This window comes from Lutra lutra, chromosome 16 (genome assembly GCF_902655055.1).
Source record: "Lutra lutra chromosome 16, mLutLut1.2, whole genome shotgun sequence".
NCBI classification, from domain to species: domain Eukaryota; kingdom Metazoa; phylum Chordata; class Mammalia; order Carnivora; family Mustelidae; genus Lutra; species Lutra lutra.
This window is the reverse complement of record NC_062293.1, coordinates 32,182,768-32,201,089: the sequence shown is the minus strand read 5'-3', so window position 1 is coordinate 32,201,089 and position 18,322 is coordinate 32,182,768. Positions and strand designations below refer to the sequence as shown.

Here is an 18,322-nt window from a genome sequence, read left to right as displayed (position 1 = left end):
CAACCAGGTGGCCCTGAGCCTCTGGGCAGCACAGGCACCTGGGCCAGGAGGTGGCTGAACTCCAGCTGCTCTCCTGAGGCTCTGCTGGTCCTGACTCTGGAAAGCCTGTACTAGCATCGTCTCAGCCCCATGCCGGAGGGTGAGGTGTGCTGGGAGGCCCCACTGACTGCCCGAGTACACGGGAAGGCAGCTGGGGGAGGGAATGGGTAGCCACAGGGACCAATGTGAGGTAAGCCCTGTGGCTTTGTCTCTCCATTTCAACCTCCTGAGACACATGATGGGGATTTTGATCTGCCTCTTGTCTGAGCTCCACATCCTGATCAAGTTGGCAGTGAAGGGTGTCCTAGGGGTCTCCATCAAGTGTCTGCCTAGCTAAGAACACCTGGAGCAGCAAGGCTGTCCCAGAAATGGGACTGAAGGTTGGAAGGGAAAAAGTGACCCAGCGTGGCTACAGAATGTCCAGGGGAAGGAAGAGGTGGGTGAGTCCTCTACCCTGGGCTTCTCTTGGCCACTAGCATCACGCATGCACAGTCACACGTGGGGACGCACACAGACACACGCACACACGGAACAATCGCCATGTGCCATCCAGGCAGACTTTTCGAGGCCTGATTTCAAGCCCCACTTCCAAAGGCTGTGGTTTTAAACGATGGGCCAGAAGCCAGAGCAAACCACGGGCAGCCAGACAGCTGCTCACTCAGCTTCAGCCTTTGGGCCTTCCAAATACGGACCTGCTACAGGACACAGTGGGGGAGCACATGCACCATGGGGGGCAGGGAGCGGGGTGGGAGTAGGGAAAAAAAGATAGAAAGAGAGCCATCCCCCAAACACAGCAGAAACTAGAAATAGAAGCCCACTAAACTCTAAGACTATTATCCTAGCTACACAGAACTACTGGGGAGGAAAAAAAGTTCAAAAGGGAATGAGCTACTCTAAAAAGGTCAGGCTAAGCTACTTAAAATGTCAATGAAAAAAGACATACTTGCATTTAAATATGGTAATAGGGCTGTTGAAGGGGGAAAAAGAAAGATCCAGGTGAAATAAGGGTACAAGGTCATCCCTGGCTGCTGGAACTGGTCTCCCAGCTCCCACGAAGACCCCACACGTGCCAGGAGGCCACTCCCTCCCCCACGGGGGCTACCAGGGCCCCCTGCCACCTGAGACCCACGAAGGCGTTCCCCCACCAAGTCCTTTCCCCCTTTCTTCCAAGCAGGGTCTAGGTTTCTGGAAATGTGGGTGATAGAAGAAAGTGCTGAAGGAAAATAAGGAAGAATTGGAGTTATTTCTCCCTGTCCCAACCTCTGCACACTAGGCACCCACCCCCCTCCCCTGCTGCAGGCACAGGCAGCAGAGCTCAGGGGACCCCGAAAGGAGAAGGAAGTGGGCTGGGAGAGAAGGAAGGTCAACTTATTCTTTTGCACTCCTCACCGGTTTCCTTGGAAGCCTGAAAAGATGTCCACGGCAGGGGGAAGGGAGTGGGGGGCAGAACCAGAGGGAGGCGAGTTTAGTCAATAAAAAAGACATTTAACAAAAGGGCTATTTTCTGGAGTCAAGCACATTTTTGACCAGAAAAAAAAAAAAAAAAAAAAAAAGTCTGAGAGAAAGAGGAAGAAAAAAAAAAACTTATCCAAGAAAGGAAATCCATTATCCTTAATCTCAGATAAAGGTTTCTGCTGGAGACTGAGCATCAGACACCGCTAAGGGCTAGAATTTCATCTCAACCATCAAACAGGGCTGAGCGGACTGACAGGTGTGAGAAGAGTGCCAGGGAGGAGAGTGCAGTCTGTCCCCCACACCAGAGACACCAGAGAGCGGAGCCTGCAGCCCTCGCAGTGACTGCATCTGAGACGTGCCAGGGCGAGGGCCCCAGCCCAGCCTCTGTGGGACTCTGTCACGGATCACTTCCCCAGCTCCCTTCCATTCCCCCTCCCGTCCTCCGAGGCAGCTCTGCTGCACTGGTCACCCCACACGTATTCTTCAGATGACCTAGTGGATAAGCCCAATGCTATTATCAGGGGGGGCCCCATGGACTCTCCTTGGTGGCTGGGCTTGCTGGGGATGGGCAGACCCAGATCCAAGGAATGGTGGGGTGCGTGTGTGTGCACACGTGTGCATGTGTTGGGGTGACACAAGGGGCTATCAGAGGCCAAAGCAGCATCACGACCCGGGGCCTCAAGCTGTCCTGATGGAGAACAGCCTGTCTCTAGGACAGTGGGAGGCACCTGAGGACCAGGAGGCCCCAGCCCAGGGACTGTGGTAGAGATGAGCCCCCTGGACTAGACCCGGACCTGGAAGAGCTGCGGGTGCAGGGAGGAGAAGCCTTCCAGACTTGCCTCATGGTCCTGTTTTCAGCTTTTCTCCCCAGGCCCTGAGAAGCCAGGGGTCATCTATGGTGGCCTAGCTGTCTGGGAAACCTCTCATTTTACTTCTGAAGGGAGAGGCGGTCTGGGCTACTGAGGAGAGACCTGTCCCGGCCAGGGGTACCCAGGAGAAGACCTTGGGGGAATTAGGCAGAAGGGCTGACAGGGCTCAGGCGGCAGAACCCCTGGCCCCGGAGTGCCCGTGGCTGCCCCAGCACCCTGCTCACTGCCCAGAATAGATGACCATCTCCTCTCTGCTGCTGGGAATGTGGGCAGAGGCTTCCTGCTTCGTATAGGCTGCCTGGCCAATGGGAAGGGAGCAACCAGGCCTCCTGTGAGGCAGGTGAGCACGAATCTTGGGTTCAAATCCTGGCTCAGCCATTTACTAGCTGTGTGACTTTGGGCAAGTTGCTTAACCTTTCTGTGCCTTCATGTCCCCATCTGTAAAGGAGGTGATGATATGAGTGCAAGATTAATATACACAAAATGCTCAGATGAACTCCTGCCAGGGGGTAAGCTTCAATGAATGTCAGGTGTCATTTTGGGGAGGCCTGTCCAGCCATCAGCCCCACCTTTAAGACAGGACTCCCCTGCACAGAGGGCTGTTCCACTCTCCCCATGATGGGCCATGGGGCCAGACAGTCATAAGCACACGGGGGAGGCTGGAATGCTTTACCCATAACAGTGGCCTGTCATCCTTCACACTGTCCCAGCCTCCTAATGTCATTCTAGCAGAGCTAAAGTTCCCTAGCTCAAGACTAGCATATGCGTTCCATTTAGCTCTTACAGTGACTGGGCCAAGGGGGCTGGCGGGACCCTCCTGTTCTAACACTTCTCCTTCCTCAGCAGTAAATCAGGCACCAAAGAACCAGATGTTTTGCTGACAGAAACTCAGAGTCTGGGGGCACAGATTGCCCGCCCAGGAGCCTGGGTGTTAGGAATGAGGCCTGCCCCTCCTGTTCGAGCCCCCTGAATGCACAGAGAGGGTACCTGGGAACAAAAGAATGATGCTCAGGCTTAACTCCAAGTACACACAGGTGCCATGCCTTATTTAATGGAGGTCAAATCCGAAGACCCAGTCTCGCTAGTCTGAAGGTCCTCTAGCCCTCAGATGGGAGAAGAGAAGGGTCACCCTGCTTGGAGTCAGAGCCCAGCCTCCATCCCCTGCTGCCCTGGCCTCACTGCGTAACCTGGGCACGGCGCTTCCGTTCTCTGGGCCCTGAGTAACCAGCTCGTGCGGCCAGAGAACCACTGTTGTCCCCTCACCTCTGAGCCTGCATGAACCCATCTTCCTGATGCCAAGGTCTCTGGCCCTGGAAAGTGGTGCCTCTGGGCTTCGTAACTCATCTAAGTATAAGCTGTCACCATCCCACTGACCGTGAATGAGACGCTTTCCTGGACTTCTCCAAGCTGGGAGAAACTGGACGGCAAATTAGAAGTTAATGGCACTTTAGATTTTTTTTTGAGAATTCTAGGGCACCACACCTCCTTTGGATGCTTCCTGGGAAGCACTGGTTCCTGCCTCCCTGAAGCAGGTGTTTTGATGTGCAAATCTTCTCTTGCTTGCTGACAAATTCTTCTAGGGCAGGGCCTGAGCCCCATGTCCCACTTAAGGCCTAGTGCAGAGTCTGCCCCAAAGAAGGTTCTGGTGGAGCACCAGCTGCTGAGGGTCAGGACGACCCGGGGAGGGTGCCTGAGAGCCGGCGTGGGAAGTCACTGCTGCATGGTAGAGTCACTGCACGTGGAGCTGCCTCTCCTCCGGCAACCCTCCAGCCCCAGGGGGACAAGCTCAAATGCACTGGAGCATAATGAATCAGACCTGGGGGGTGGGGTGCTGTTCCCTGGCCCCCGGGGAGCCTTGACAAATCCTGAGACCTGGCTCCACACAGAATCAGACTTAGCTGCTCTGGGCTGCAGCCCACATGCACAGTGGGACCTTTCCCTGCTTTCTGGGTGATCCCAGGGCACGGCCAAGGGCTCACACCTTTGGTGTAAAGGCTTTCAAAAATTTTAAGACGTTCAATGGCACCGCACATCTGCCCAGGTCCGTCATCCTTCTTCCTTGTGGAAAGGAAGGCCCTCCCGGCGATTCAGCAGTGACTCTCCTCAGGACCATGTCTCTTTTGAGACCCACGGCGGGGCCTCCGCGGAGAGCAGCGGGGCTCCAGCCTGGCCAGGGGGAGCTTTCACAACACACTAAGAATCAGGGGAGGCCCCCATCGCTAGCTTTTAAAGGCCTTCCAGATGCTTCTGACGCACTGTGGAGGCAGAGACCCCTGACTTAGGGAAGGCTTAGCTGGCAGTCCACACCGAAACAGTGCTCCTTTCCAGAGGGCTGCAGGGTGTCAGCTTGGGCACCTCTTTCCCTATATCCTCCTCCCGGCACGGCATGAAAAGATGCCCGCCTGGGAGCGGGCTGCCAGGGAGACGGCTCCGGCACGGTCACTACTTATTTCTGTGACCTTGGAGAAGTCCACGGGCCTCTGTGCCTCTCGCAGAAAGAGGATATGAGAGAATCCGGAGCTTCCTGGGGGCTCCTCCAACAGGCTGGGACTTTGAGGGAGTCTTTATAATGGTCTCTTGTAATGTGTGTTCCCACCCTGAAGGGTCCATTAGGAAGGCAATTTTTCCTCTGCTGTGTTTGCTCAGAGCACTCTCTGTCCCCTTCCCCAGCATGTCCTGCATCTCCCTCTACCAACACTTTCTTCAGATGATTCCAACATTCTTGGCTAAACCCACTGTTGCCTCACTGAATCCAAACACTCCAAAAGAAGCCACCCCGAGAAGGAATGGTCACCTAGAACGTAGGAAACATGCCGTGGAAAACTTTAGAAAACGCTCCCATCTGTCATCTGACTGGCCCAGGGCCCTGCCCACCTCCTGGGCAGACCTGCCTGGTGTGCCCCGGGCTGGTTCTTTGAAAGGAAATCCATAGCTTTGTGCAGAGAGAGCAGCGGCTACTGGGGGTGTGAGTGGAAAGGGGATGGATGGTGCATTTTTGGAGTAGGAGGACCTAGGGGGTCTAGAGAGGGCCTGAAGAGGTGGGATAACTGATTACCAACGGGGCCCATGGCTGTGATTGAGCTGTAAAATTCTGCTCTGAAGAAAGCTAATAGGTGTCCATTAGGGAAAAAAGGAAAAAAAAAAAAAAAAAACAAAACCCGAGTTCCTGGCATTCAAAATAGGACTCTGATTTCCACCCACCATTTTAGGAGCAAGACTGACATTCCCTAAGGACACCAAGGGATCCCCTCTCCACTGCCTTCCCCACCCCCAGGAGAGGGCTAGGGCTCTTGCTGGGGCTGAGGTGCTGGAGAGAGTGTGGGGTAGAAGGTGGAGGGACCAACGAGAGGCCAGGCCTCCCTGCCTGGGCACAGGCAGGGGAAGGGTATGCAGCTCAGGCCTGGTCCTGGGTCCTCCCAGTTGCCCAAAGGAAGCAAGAGGCTCCGGGTGTTGCCTGAGAGAGTGAGAGAAAGTGAGAGAGCCCTAAGGGTGTTGGCACCTAGAGCAGAGGGATGGTACAACACTCCTCCCAAACAACTTTTAATGCAGTGGCTGTTTAGCTTTATCTTCTCTGCAGATGTCGTAACGGGGATAAAGGGAAGGTACGCTACACATCAAACCTTCGAGAGGTTTTACAGTCTGGTTGTCAGAGAGCCTTGGTTTGGATGAAAGGGTTTGTGGAAGCATGACCAAGTCAGGGAGCATCCTTTGGAAATGACAAGAAACTTCTCAGGAGAGGCGAGCCCAGCCCCTGGGTGCCCACCAGCAGTGAAAGCTGTGTGTCTTCCTGATCAGAGGGTGCTCAGGGAGCACAACACACCGCCTACCATCACCATGCCCCCGAGTGCCAGCAGTGGGGTGAGGCCTGCCCCTCACCCCCACATGGGGCTTTGTGGCTTCCCATCTTCCTGCTCCCGGATAACGAAACTCAGGAACGGGTCCTGGTCTTCACCCAGGCCTGGTTCCCAGCTCAGAGCGTGGGGCTGAGGGCTTCAGGAGGAGAGCTGAGAACACCCTTCAAGGCCTGCTGGCTCGGGCGCTGGGGCTCTTCCAGGAGAAAGGAAGCTGAGCGCTTCAAGGGGGGGCTCTGGCCCAGCATCCTCCTCCCTGGGCCTTCCCAGCCCCTCACTGGTAGAGCTGGGGGTGCAGCCCCTCTCTTTGACCCAGAACTTCTGCAGGGAAGCTACGTTCGAGCCTTCCCCACTTCCAGACCCCTTTTTTCTTCATAAGTATTTACTGAGCACTTACTACACTCCAGGCTCTGTTCTAAGCATGGTGGTCAGAGAGAGCAGTGACTGAGATTCCCATGTTTTCTGCCCTCATGGAGCCCACAGATGATAGTCTCTGACAAGAAAGGGGGGCTCTGTCTGTGGGGCCACACTGCACACAAACCAGCTCCCTGGGAAGGAGAGGAAACTGGCCAGCAAGAAGTGGGGCCTTGGACCCAGTGGAGCTACAGCTCACTCTGCCAGGGAGAAGGGAGCGCTCCACCATGGGCCCGCCGAGTTTGGAACCAGGCCTGTGTCTGCTCTAGGGTCTCCTAGCTGAGCTCCACCCCGATGTGGCTGCACCAAATCCTGCTCCAGAAGGGGGCTGGCACCAGGAGCAGCTGATGTAGGACATGTGCTCTGGCTCTGGCTGCTGGCCCCCCAAGGGCACTCCGTTCCACATCACGCTCTCTCTCCAGCAAGACCTCAAGAGCGAGGATGGCCGCAGGGAGCTGGTTCCCAAACCACTCCCCGCTGCTCTGGGCCAGCACTATATGCCCGACTCCCTGAGACCGAGGACCAAGACCTTCAAGAGAAGGCACTCCACATCATCGTTTCAAGGGACACAGCAGCAACTATTCTGGGAGCTTCTCCTTCCATGAAAGCGCGTCCTCCCCGCTCCCGCTCATGAGCACTGCGGTCTCTGCTTGTGAGATGCTCACCCACCTGCCCCCAGCGGGTGTCACGACAAACCACTGGCCTATTACCCCTTCTAGGGCTTTTTGTTTGCATGGCTCTTCACACTTTCCTGGCTCCCCAAATTTGGGGAGCCTCATTCTATACGGGGCTCTGCAATGGCTCTGTCCCAGCACAGTTCCAAAGAGCACCTCTGTGGCACCCACCTCTATGGACCAGGACAGGGAACACTGAAGCCTGGAGCACCCCGAGACTTCTTGCTGAAACACCCCAGGGCCCCATCCTGGCCCCATCACTAACTCTGTGAGTAAATGAACATTTGTGACCTCAACTTCCCTGGTGTAAAATGTAGCCCCTCCCACCAAAAATACACATACTTTTTGTCTCCTGACATAGGTGCTTCTGGTGCTGAATGGCAGACCACTGCTGTACTGGGGCATCACTGGGACTGGTGGACCGTGGAATGGTCAAAGAGTCTTGGGGGGGCAGCCCAGAGTGGTAAGGGAGATGCCCTGGGGACACAGGACCGCTGTTATTTACCAAGCGGCATAGACACATCTCACAGTTTTCACAGCACGGCATACCGCGCCAGCCCGAGGTGGAAGGGCAAATGCTGGAACCTTCTCTACACCTGTCTCCTCACCTGTACAACAGAAGAACATGGCTTTGACAATCAGAAACTCATTACCGCACGCCAGAGAATAAGAGCAGCTGCCATGGTGGCACCTTCCAAGGCCAAGTTCCCAGAAAGTCCCCTCCAGCTGGGCCCATCCTAGAGAGGCTGGGGTCCCCTTCGTAAGCCGGCCCCACAGCTCTGCAAGGAAGATGTCGCTAATTCCATTTAACAGAGGAAGGACTCCAGGGCCAGTGTGGTTCAAGGGAACCGTACAGGCAGCGATTACAGCAAGGTGGTAAAATGCCATCTCCCGCACTCGCTGGGACCCAGGACAAGAGACGGAACTTCCATCCCTGGCTCCTTCTGCTCCTCTGAAAATGTGGCTAACAGCACCTCCTGGCCGGGCCGCTGTGACACTCAGCGACATGATGGTATGGGGTGCTCAGCGCAGTTATCTGGCACAGGCAAGCCATCAGTGAGTGCAGTAAGAACTTTTATTTCTATTTTTATTATGATTGCCCAAGGTAATAACAGTAGTGGAGCTGAGAACTCCCTCTGGAGACTTCCTATTCTAAAATCCTATTAATTTACATGACATTTCACATCCGAAGGGCTTTCGTAGATAACATTTATAATTTGCTTGTGAGTGATAAGGGTAGGTTTTATCTTAAGTGCAACAGCTAACTTTGTGGGGTAACGTGACAGGGGGAGGCTGGGGGCTCGCGGGGGCTCAGGGAGGGATGCGTCCCTGTGATAGCGGGACCATGGGTGTGGATGTGGATCCCGGGGCTCTGGCACTCTCGGCTCCTCACAGCTCCTCTGGGGAGGCCCTGGCTAGCGGAGCCTCTCTGGGTCCTTCCATCTCAGTGGAACCCTGCCCTCTTCCCTGCCCCAAACAAATGCCCTGAAAGGGCAACAGCATGTCTCTGTGGTTCGGCACCACGTCCAGCCTAGAGGGCAGGCCAGTGACAGGTCAGGCGCTTGGTAACTATGCACTGGGTGTGGAAAGGATGGGTAGGTGGACAAGGGGAGGAGGTGGGAGCAAGGGGGCGGGGAAGAAGGTGCCCTTCCTGCTCCCAGCCTTACCCGAATCCTAGCTTTTTCTAGGCTGGTACCAGAGCCCAGATGAAGAGTCTGGAGAGATCCAAGAGACACGGACCACTGAGATGGCTGTGGCACTGGCCTTGACCCTCCCCCGAAATCCTAGGGGTGCCCCAGGGCCAGCTGAACACCCACTCACTCAGGCTCAGAGCAGGGCAGCGGCACCTCTATGGGGTGCGGCCCCCGCAAGGGAGTGCTTTTGGGCAAGGCTCTCCCTTAAAGACGCCAGTCCTGGCAGCCAGCGTCTAGGGCACACCAGGCTGGCTCAGTGGTATCCGTGAAAGCCTTGACCAGGAAGAGACTCCTAAGAAGTGGGGGGGGGGGGGGCACAGCATCTCTGGCCCACAGATTCACTCCCTGGGTCTGGAAGCAAGTGACACTGGCTTCTCCATGACAAAGTCTATTCTCCAGCTGTCCTGGCCCAGGTAATGGCACAGAATCTGCCCAGGGTGGGAGGGAGGGTTACAATGGACAGAGGCAGGAATGCAAGGGAGGAAGACGTAGGATGCTTTCGTGCCTTTAACCTGCTAGTCTCTGGATTCGGAATACCCTTGCCTCATCAGCTGCTGGTGAAACTCTGTTTCCGACTCAAAACCCAGGTCAGGTGCCACCCCTTCCTGAGAGCCTCCCAAGCAATGTCCCTCCTGCCTCCCCCGCGCTCACTCGGCACACCAGTCACGCCACACCAGTCACACCGCATAGGAACACATCTGGCCACATGTGGGATGTCCTCCAGGCACCGACCTCCTTGCTTGCTCACTCGGCATCCCTGTGCCTGGAGAGGACCCGGCCTGGGCCAGGCCCCGAAGACCCTCTCCAGCACGCTGCAGAAAAACGTGCCTGTGCCCCCACCCTCAAAACTAAAGGTGCAGGGATGAGAGGGAGCGACCCCACGGGTCAGGATCTCGCAGGGGCAGGGGATCCGAGCTGGGCTGCACTCTGGGGCAACGTCTCTGGGCGGGACCCTGCTTCCTATTTTCAGCCTGGGGAGGAGGAGAGCATGAGAGCCACACCTCTGCCTTCTGGTCTGTCCTTGGCTGTCGTGGAAGACATGACTGCCCATCCCTCAAGCCGGCCACTGCCACGTGCCTGTAATTCCAGATGCGATATTTTGTGGTTATTTTGTGTTTTAAGTGGCCGGCTTTCATGGGCTTTTGCTGATGGAAATGAAACCTGAAGGGCTTGAAGCAAGGTGATTGCATTCGAGCTGGCAGGCTGAGCGGGACTCTGTAAGCCTGGGGGTATGGGTACCCTGGAAGGTGGGAGCAGAGCAAGGGGGGCAGTGCAGGGGGACATGGGATCGGTGGGCGTGGCGCTCAGCCCCCAGGACGAGGAGGGATGAAGCCAGGCCTGCAGCCTCCCTCATGCTGTCCCCACCCCGTCTCTACAGGGTCTCCTTCTCCTCGGACACGCCCCCCCCCCCCCCCCCCCCGGCCTTTCCCCAAGCACTGGATCATGCCTGATCCCAGTGCCCCTCTTAGCAACCTGTGAGGAAAGGGAGTGAGGCAACGGTCAACAGCCCCACTGGACAGCTGCGGACACGGAGCCCGGAGGAGGCCCTACTCTCCCTGTAGGCTGAGAGCAAGCACTGGATCTCTGGACTTGGCCCTGGGAGAGTACTGGGCTGCCCTCCGGGCTTTGGCGTGGGGAGCTGAGCGCTCCCTTTGGCTACATTTCCCTTTATTTATGCACAAGAGCTTTAAGAGGCACGGAAAGCTGATCGAAAGTGAAACCCGCAATTCACGTCAATTCAGATCGCTCCGAATCATTTCCGCAAACATTTATTAAGTGCCTATTAGGCCCTGCGCTCTGCTTTCATCTGGGAATAGCGTCGTCAGCTCCTGGTTCTCCACGTTAAGAGAAAGCACAACGGCGAGGCCCATGCATGCCCGCTTGGCCCAGGCACAGCCCCCCGGCCGCCACCCCCACGGCCCCTCGACGGCCCACAGCCAGGATTCGGGGCTGGGGTGGTGGCGCCTCCCCTGTCTTCTTCCAGAGCAGCAGACCAGTTTTACTGACTGAGCTTGCCTTCCACATTCAAACAGAGGAGAAGCCCGAGGGCACACAGGGCCAGGGGGCCGGGAGGGGGGTGGCCGTAGGAGGAGCAAGCTTGTGATTTAAAATGGGCCCCTGGATCGAGCCTGTGAAGAGCATAATCTCTGCAGACCAGCGTGAGGGCTGCAGGGCTGTGCGGATCAGGGTGGGCGAGGAACAGATGTGCAGGGGCGGGGCGGGGGTGGGGGGGTCTGCTGCGTCATGAAGGGCCTTCTTCACAACGGAGTGTTCGTTTACAGAACTGAAACACCTCGCTGCGGGCACCCAGGGCACAGGGGCCTGAGGTCCCAACTGTGTACCTGGGAAGCCAACCACCTCATTTTAGTAGTTTAAGATCAGCCGAGTTGGGGGGGCAGTGGGGGCAGGAAGAAGGGGTAGATGGAAGGGCTCCGGAGTTGTTCCCCGCTGGGATCCAGGGGACCCATCCAGGCAGGATCCTAGGCCCGTGGGGTGGCAGCCAACGGCATTTCCAGACACTTCACAAGACGTCATAAATTGGACCAAACCGACAAGTTTGGGTGTGAGCAGGTTCAGGAGCAGCCCATCTCCCATAGCCAAAGCTGCTCCTCCCCCACCCCGATATCTGGGTTACTGCAAACTCCTTCCCGTCCCGAGAAGGAGAACTGGGGCTCTCCACGCTCTGCTTTCCACATTCAAGCCATCACCATCAGGACAAGACGGACCATGAAGCCTCTGTCTTTGCTCGGCCCAGCCAGACCTGACTGGAGCCTTCCTTGCAGCAGCCCCTACTGAGGCCTTTCCGCCAGAGGGCACCGGGTGTCCCTGAGCTCCTGCACCTCTCCTCAGACCACCCCGCCTCCCTCATGTGAAACAGAACGGCCATCTCCTAGAGTGACCGAAAATCCCCCCGGCACCCAAGAACCATCATTAGACAAATAAGGAAAGCAAAATCCGTGGCGAGTGGGCCGGAGTCCCAGATCCAGCAATCCGGCAGGCATTGCTAATCAGGCACACAGCCTGGCTTTCTGCTGAGTGAGGACTTGGCCTCAAAATCCCTCTGAAGCCAGTTCTCTAGGCAGCCAGTAGCCAGCCGTCAACAGCTGCACCCGAGGCAGAACCTGTTTTCCACTGCTGTAGAGGTACAAGCACAAACTGGAACTCCCAGGACCAGAGGCCCAGGGTGTTCCCAGCCAGAAGGTGGCTTGCCTGGCTGCTCCCCTATGAACTGTCCTAGGAGGGAGGGGGGATCACTGAGCTATGCCGCACCAACCTGGCTGGTCCCCAGCAGAGCTGAAGGACTCTCACAGGGCCACCATTCAGCCTGAGGCAGGGAGAGGAATGGAGTCAAGAGACAGTGTGAGGTGGAGGGGAGAGGTGAGTAGAGAAAGTAAAGGTGTAGGAAGAAGGGAACAGAGGTGACCCCGTGGTTTCTCCACTGGCCCCCACCTCTACGATTCACTTTGGCTATCGAATCACCTTACTCCTCTACTTAAAATCCCCTAAGGACTTTCCACTTGCTTTCAGGATCAAATCTGAATTCCTGCATCAGACTCACAAGCCCACCATGACTCAGCCCTGCCGCCCTCTTTAGCCTTGTCCCCCTGCATGCCCCCACCCCGAACTGCTCCTGCCAGCTGCCCATACTCTGAAATCTGCATAATCCATGGGATCTGTGCTGCTTCCCCTCTCAGCTTTGCACCAGATTGCTAAGTATCCTATATTATTCTACTTGTATTATTTTTAACTTAAAATTTTATTAATATTTAATTTAATGTTTTTATTTACTATTATTTATTATTTTATTTATTATTATTATCCCGTATAAACTCCACTTTTCTTCCTTAGTTTTTAGCTGGCATGTGGTTACAAAGACATTTCTGAAACAAAGACATTTCTGAGGCTCCCTTGCAGCTAAAGCTAGTCATGTGACTAAAGTCTGATCAATGGGATCTAAGCAAAGTGCCACACTTAACTTCTGAGAAGTAGTATTAAAGGGAAAAAAATGTGCTCTTCTGGGATGACTATGTGATGGCTGGAGCTCAGGCAGCCTTCTTCGACTATGAGGTAGTCTTATGTTGAAGAGAACAGAACACGAAGATAAAAGAAACCCAGACCTCTAATACTGTGAAACCAAATCCAGGCTTCTTTTACATGAAAGAGAGAAACAAATCCTTATTCTGTTTAGGCCATCACTACTTTGCGTTTTCTTACATTTGTGTGTTCTTTCTTTTTCTGCCTGGGATATATTTCTTTTCCTTCTTTACATTGCTGATTTTATTTGACTTTGCAAGACCCAGTTCTGATGTCACCTTCTCTAAGGGGCCATTCCTGACAGCACCCTAGCTTGGACAAGCAGCCACTGTTGTCCCCTCGTAGCAAAGAGCAATTCCCTCTTTCTAGCTAAGCACCTGCCTCATGATGGTCTGAGGACTAGACAAAGAGCATCTTGAAGGAGGGTGTCTCATTCGTGTCCAGATCAAGTGCCTGACAATGAGTAAATGGCTAGGGATGGAGGAGCAGGGGTGGGGCATAAGGGTCGGAACAAAGTCCCAGCAGTTCTCTGGCTTCACTTGGGGGATCCTATAGCACTACTTTCACTGATAAGCAGATCCACTAAAAGGCAGCTCCACTGAGGCTGACGAGGAAGAGACAACCACTCTGCAAAGTGGCATAATAACACAATTTCTAAAACTCCTAGTATTTATCACAGTATTTACCAATTTACACAGCATATACCCAAGACACGTATCCATTACCCTACTTAATTCTAACAACCTACCCAGGCACTATTACTATTCCCAGGGCTGAAAGGGCTACATCGCTTGCTCCGGGTCACATGGTACTGCATGGCCAAGTGGGGGACCTGGTAATTAGGTCCTCCCAGCTTCACGTCCAGAAACACCGGGGCCTCCCCCAACCTGCACTGTTCAGCGGAGTCAGCAAGGCAAAGCACAGGCAAACCGCACGTTGGCCAGCATGCACAAATACTCGCATGAGCTCACACACACCTGGTGCACAGACGTGAGGGGCTCCAGCTGTTCCAGGGGCATCTTCCCCAGAGGGCAAGAGTGATGGCAGACAAGGGGCACCGGGGCGGGCCGTGCATCTGCTATGCACAGCTGCTGTGCCCCTCCGCTCAAGGACAAGACCAGCCTGAGCAAGTGCAGGGGACTCGGGGCAGCGGGGAGGGCTGGGGACAGGCGGCAGCCAGCGGGAAGTCCACATGCTTTCAGAAACTGGGGCTTGGCTGTTACTGTAGTGCGTTCACCTCCCCGGGAGCGAGAACAGGACACCGTCAGGCTAAGAGACGGCAGCACACAGCATGTCCGTGGTAAACAATTTATTTTTCTACCTCAGTCACTTACAGGGGGAAAAAAATAAAATGTCATTAGGGAGCAGCACAGATGAACTATTTACAGAGATGAAGAAAATTCACAATGGCAAAAACGCGGGTGAGGTGAGCATACTGGGGCAAGTTCACCAAAGCAAAGCAGTTCAGAGCAAAACAAAATAAAGCAGGGGTGGGAGCAGGGAGCCACACAGAATCATTAAAAACAAAAACAAAAACAAAACAACAACAACAACAACAACACCAGCACTCATGAGAAAGCCTGCAGGAAAATAACAGGAAACTAACCAATGATTACATCAAGCATCTTTCATGAGATGAGCAAAGCCGCCCAGGTTGGGTCTCAAGGACAGTGACATTCAAACAGAGGGATGTGCTCCCATCAGATGCACCAGGTGGAAGCATGCGGGTCACTTCTCACAAACTAGGAGCGGGAACAACAGGGTGGCTCTTGAGGGCGCTGCTGAGCTGTACTGCGGGAATCCCAGCAAGTGGGGCTACTTCACATGGGGGAAGCGGAGGGGGTCAGGACCAACCATGGGAGACACAAGCCTTTCTCCAAGTGACTGGATCATCGGGGGTGCCCACCTGCCCAAGACTGGCTCCGTGTGCTCTGTCCCCTCCTACCCTGAAGGCGCCAAGAGGCCCTGATACCAACAGGAACTGCAAGGCCAGTGTGGATGGGGTGCTGCGGAAGTTGGGGCCTGGTGTGGATCTGTGGCCACACGGCCTGAGATGTCCCTTCTCAAAGACACGTGCACGTATCATTATCGTTCACAGCCACAGAGTGCCTGGCCCCCAGACACAAAGACAACCAGATCGTGATGGTTTTTCAGATAGAGCTTTTCTTCCAGATTACGTCTTTCACATTAGTGTTTACAGAACGGGGGGGTGGTGGTGGTGGTGGTGTGTGTGTGTGTTTTCACTGTTGGTCCTGTCCACCACAGGACACAGGTGCTCTAAGTCACAGATCCCCAATGCCTGTGGGCCACCAGCACTAAAAGCTCAGCCCATGAAATGCCCCAAGAAGCCTATTTGGTCACTATTTAAAATAATTTGATGCCTGTTTTCTGGCTTCTCCTGAGGAGGCGCCGCTACGAAGTTTGTGAGAAGTTGCCCTTGGGCCCCGTTACATTCTAGGTAGGGAAGGGAGGGTGCTGGGAGGAGGGGGGTGTTCACAGTATGTACAAGAAGCAAAATGGGAAGGGACTGCAGAAGAAAAAAAATTTTTTTTTTCACTGAGTGAAGCAAGGAGGACTTGAGTCTTTTCCAAGAATTAAAAATGAGAAAAAGAACATTCGTTCAAACAGGCAGCTAGGACAGTCTCAGTGGACACTGATAGCCGGGGTGGCCCCAGCCGGGGCTTTGTCCTCTCTCGAGGAATGGTAGCAAACCCCAATGTGTTAGGCCTCTCTTAAGAGCTAGTTGATAAAAATTATGTCTTGTGAAATCGGCAAATAGTCTGCAAAGTGAAATAAGAACAGAAGTTAACAGATTAAACTGAAATGAGTCCGGGAGATGGGGGGAGGAAAGAGAGAGGAAACAGCAGGGGCCACTGATGAGAATCATGATTATATGAGCCCCAGTACTAATCCTGCGGGGTGGGGGTCAGGGTGGGGGTGTACACACTGGACATTTGGGCCTGGGAAGAAGGAGCCGCTTCCACAGTCGTGGCTCATCCCTCAGTCTTTCTAGAAAAGAGCTACTCCTCCCTCGAACTACTACCCATAGTGTTGAGCCCTCTGTATCGCAGCATCTCACTTAATCGCATCGGATCCTAATGTGGGCTCCGCTGGTCAGCGAGCAGCCCAGGAGGGCAGGTCAAACGCAGGGCCCTTTGTCCTGATGGGGGACACCGGGAACATGGTCTGTGAGTGAACACCCACAGGATGAAGGACCTAAGCAGCTCTCGGGGGCCTGGGCATCCTGTCACTCCTCCTGGCTCACACTCATGCTGCCCCACTAGGATGGGACCACGGAGAGGCTGGGGGTGGTGTGGCGTCCACATACACTGTGAGAGACTGGAGGTGGGACATGGGTGAGGGGGTACGTGGTGAGGACACGGAAAAGAAAGATCACAAAGCAGAAAGCTCAGGGCAGTTTGGTGGTGACAGCTGCTCTGATGTCACTGGCTCGCAGGACCTCAGGGTGCGGGAGAAGTCAATGGAGTCAAGCGGACAGGGTGAGCAGGGGGCAGATTTGAGCCATCCTCCTCCGGGCCATCCCACTGCACCCCAGCCTCCTCCTCACCAGACCGTCTAAGACACTCCTTATTGGCACGGGACAGGAGAAGGATGTTAGAATGTTCCAAAACTCCTGACTCAGAGACCCCGTGCTGGGCTGGAGGCTCCAGGCAGAGTCAAGTTTCAATTTTGAGGGGAGCCACCGCGTCATGAGCTCTGGAGTGGAACACCATCGGGGACTACCTAGGCTGCTTGGGGACAGTGGACAGAATGGCAGCCGGGTCCAGCCTCTGGGCCACCCCCTTCCCGGCCTGGATGGAGGGGCAGACTCCACATGCTGCCCCTCCCTAACAGCACGTGGCCTCACTCTTGTGACCACTGACAGCCTCTCTGTGGCCATCAGTGAGGACACCCAAGAGACCTCCAGGGTAAGAAGTGGAAGGATGGAGAATCTGATGGCCGGGGGAGGAGAGAACAGCTACGTTCCATGGGTCAGGGAGCCCCTGTCGAGACATTTTAATGTCCCATTCCTGCCCTAAGCAAATCCAGCCAACTACATTAAGCCGCAGGAGCTAGGGACCATGACACACAGGCCCTGGACATGGTCGTTCCTAGCCCGCACCAGCTCCCTCATACCCTTGCCCTGGTCCTAAAGCCTTGGCTTATGGTGACGGGCTGGGCACAGCTGGGAGGCTCTATTTCATCCTACCCAGCCTTGGTTGGTCCCTCTTGCATCTCTGTCTTGCACACATGTCTGCTGAGGACAGATCCAAGGACACAGATCCCTGAGACACAGCTTAGCATGGGATCCACTTTGTCACCCCCCAAATTATTCCACATCAGGATCCCCCAGCTCTCCCTGCCTGGGACTAGTACTGCACCAAGGGGTCAATGGCAACCTGACTGTGAAGGGAGGCAAGCTCCGCCAGGTGTGCAGAGTGGCAAGACGCTCTCAGAGAGCCAGGATGGGAGCCTCTATGTCTTCTTGAACCCTGGTGAGGAAGCCTGGAGAGGGAAGGAGATGAAAGGCTTTCTTGAAACTGCCACCAGCTTCCGGGCTGAGGAAGATGGGCAAGAAATGACTAGGGACGATGACATGCCAGGTCTGCCTGGGAGGGACAGTGTGTATGCATGTGTATAGGAGTGTGGACCACGCACACCTCCCCCAACCTCTTTCTTTGTGCTCCAGAATGGTGCCATCCAACAGAACTTTCACAGAAAACGTTCTACAGGCTGTGCTAACAGCAGCCACTAGCCACGTATGGCCACTGGGTAAGTGAAGCGTGGCTGGTATGACAGAGAAACGGGAATTTCCGCTTTATTTCATTTTAACTTAAATCTAAATTAGAGTAGCTCTGTGTGGTTAGCGGGATCCTACCGGACAGATGGATGCCAGAGAGAGAGAGAGCAATGTGGCAGCTAAGAGCCAGACCACCTGGGTCTAAGTCGTAGACCTGCTTCTTGCTGCTAACGAGCCTGGGAACAGGGTCCCCGTCTGTAGATGGGAAAATCTAATGGAGGAGCAGACTTCTCTGTTCGTAGTGAGAGGCCTGCAGCTCCCCCAAAGCAGCCAGCTGCTGTAGAGGCCGCCACCGCGGCCCCCCCCACCGCCCTCATGGAGATGCTGGCCCCAGGGGACAGGCTCATGGAGAAGTCTCCCCCACTCGCACTGCTCCAGCCAGAACTGCTGCTGCCATATCTGCCTCCCCTCCCTCTCCCCCCTAAGTAGGAAAGGTACACACACCCCAGGGGCTGTCCTGCCCAAACCCCTTGTTTCCAGAACAAGTTGT

At 55.0% G+C, this 18,322-nt stretch overlaps 1 protein-coding gene across 11 annotated transcripts in view; it reads right to left on the bottom strand.

Moving 5' to 3' along the window:
* The window catches only part of MSI2 (musashi RNA binding protein 2), a 387,830-nt gene that overhangs the window by 28,464 nt on the left and 341,044 nt on the right, over window positions 1-18,322 (bottom strand). The window contains exon 11 of one of the 11 annotated variants that reach the window (XM_047707088.1): window positions 14,059-15,811. The exons of the other annotated variants lie outside the window; for them this stretch is intronic. Within the exon in view, the coding sequence (XP_047563044.1) occupies window positions 15,771-15,811 (41 nt within the window). The 3' untranslated portion in view covers window positions 14,059-15,770. Of the gene's footprint in view, window positions 1-14,058; window positions 15,812-18,322 lie in introns of those variants that run through there. 11 annotated transcript variants of the gene reach the window in all.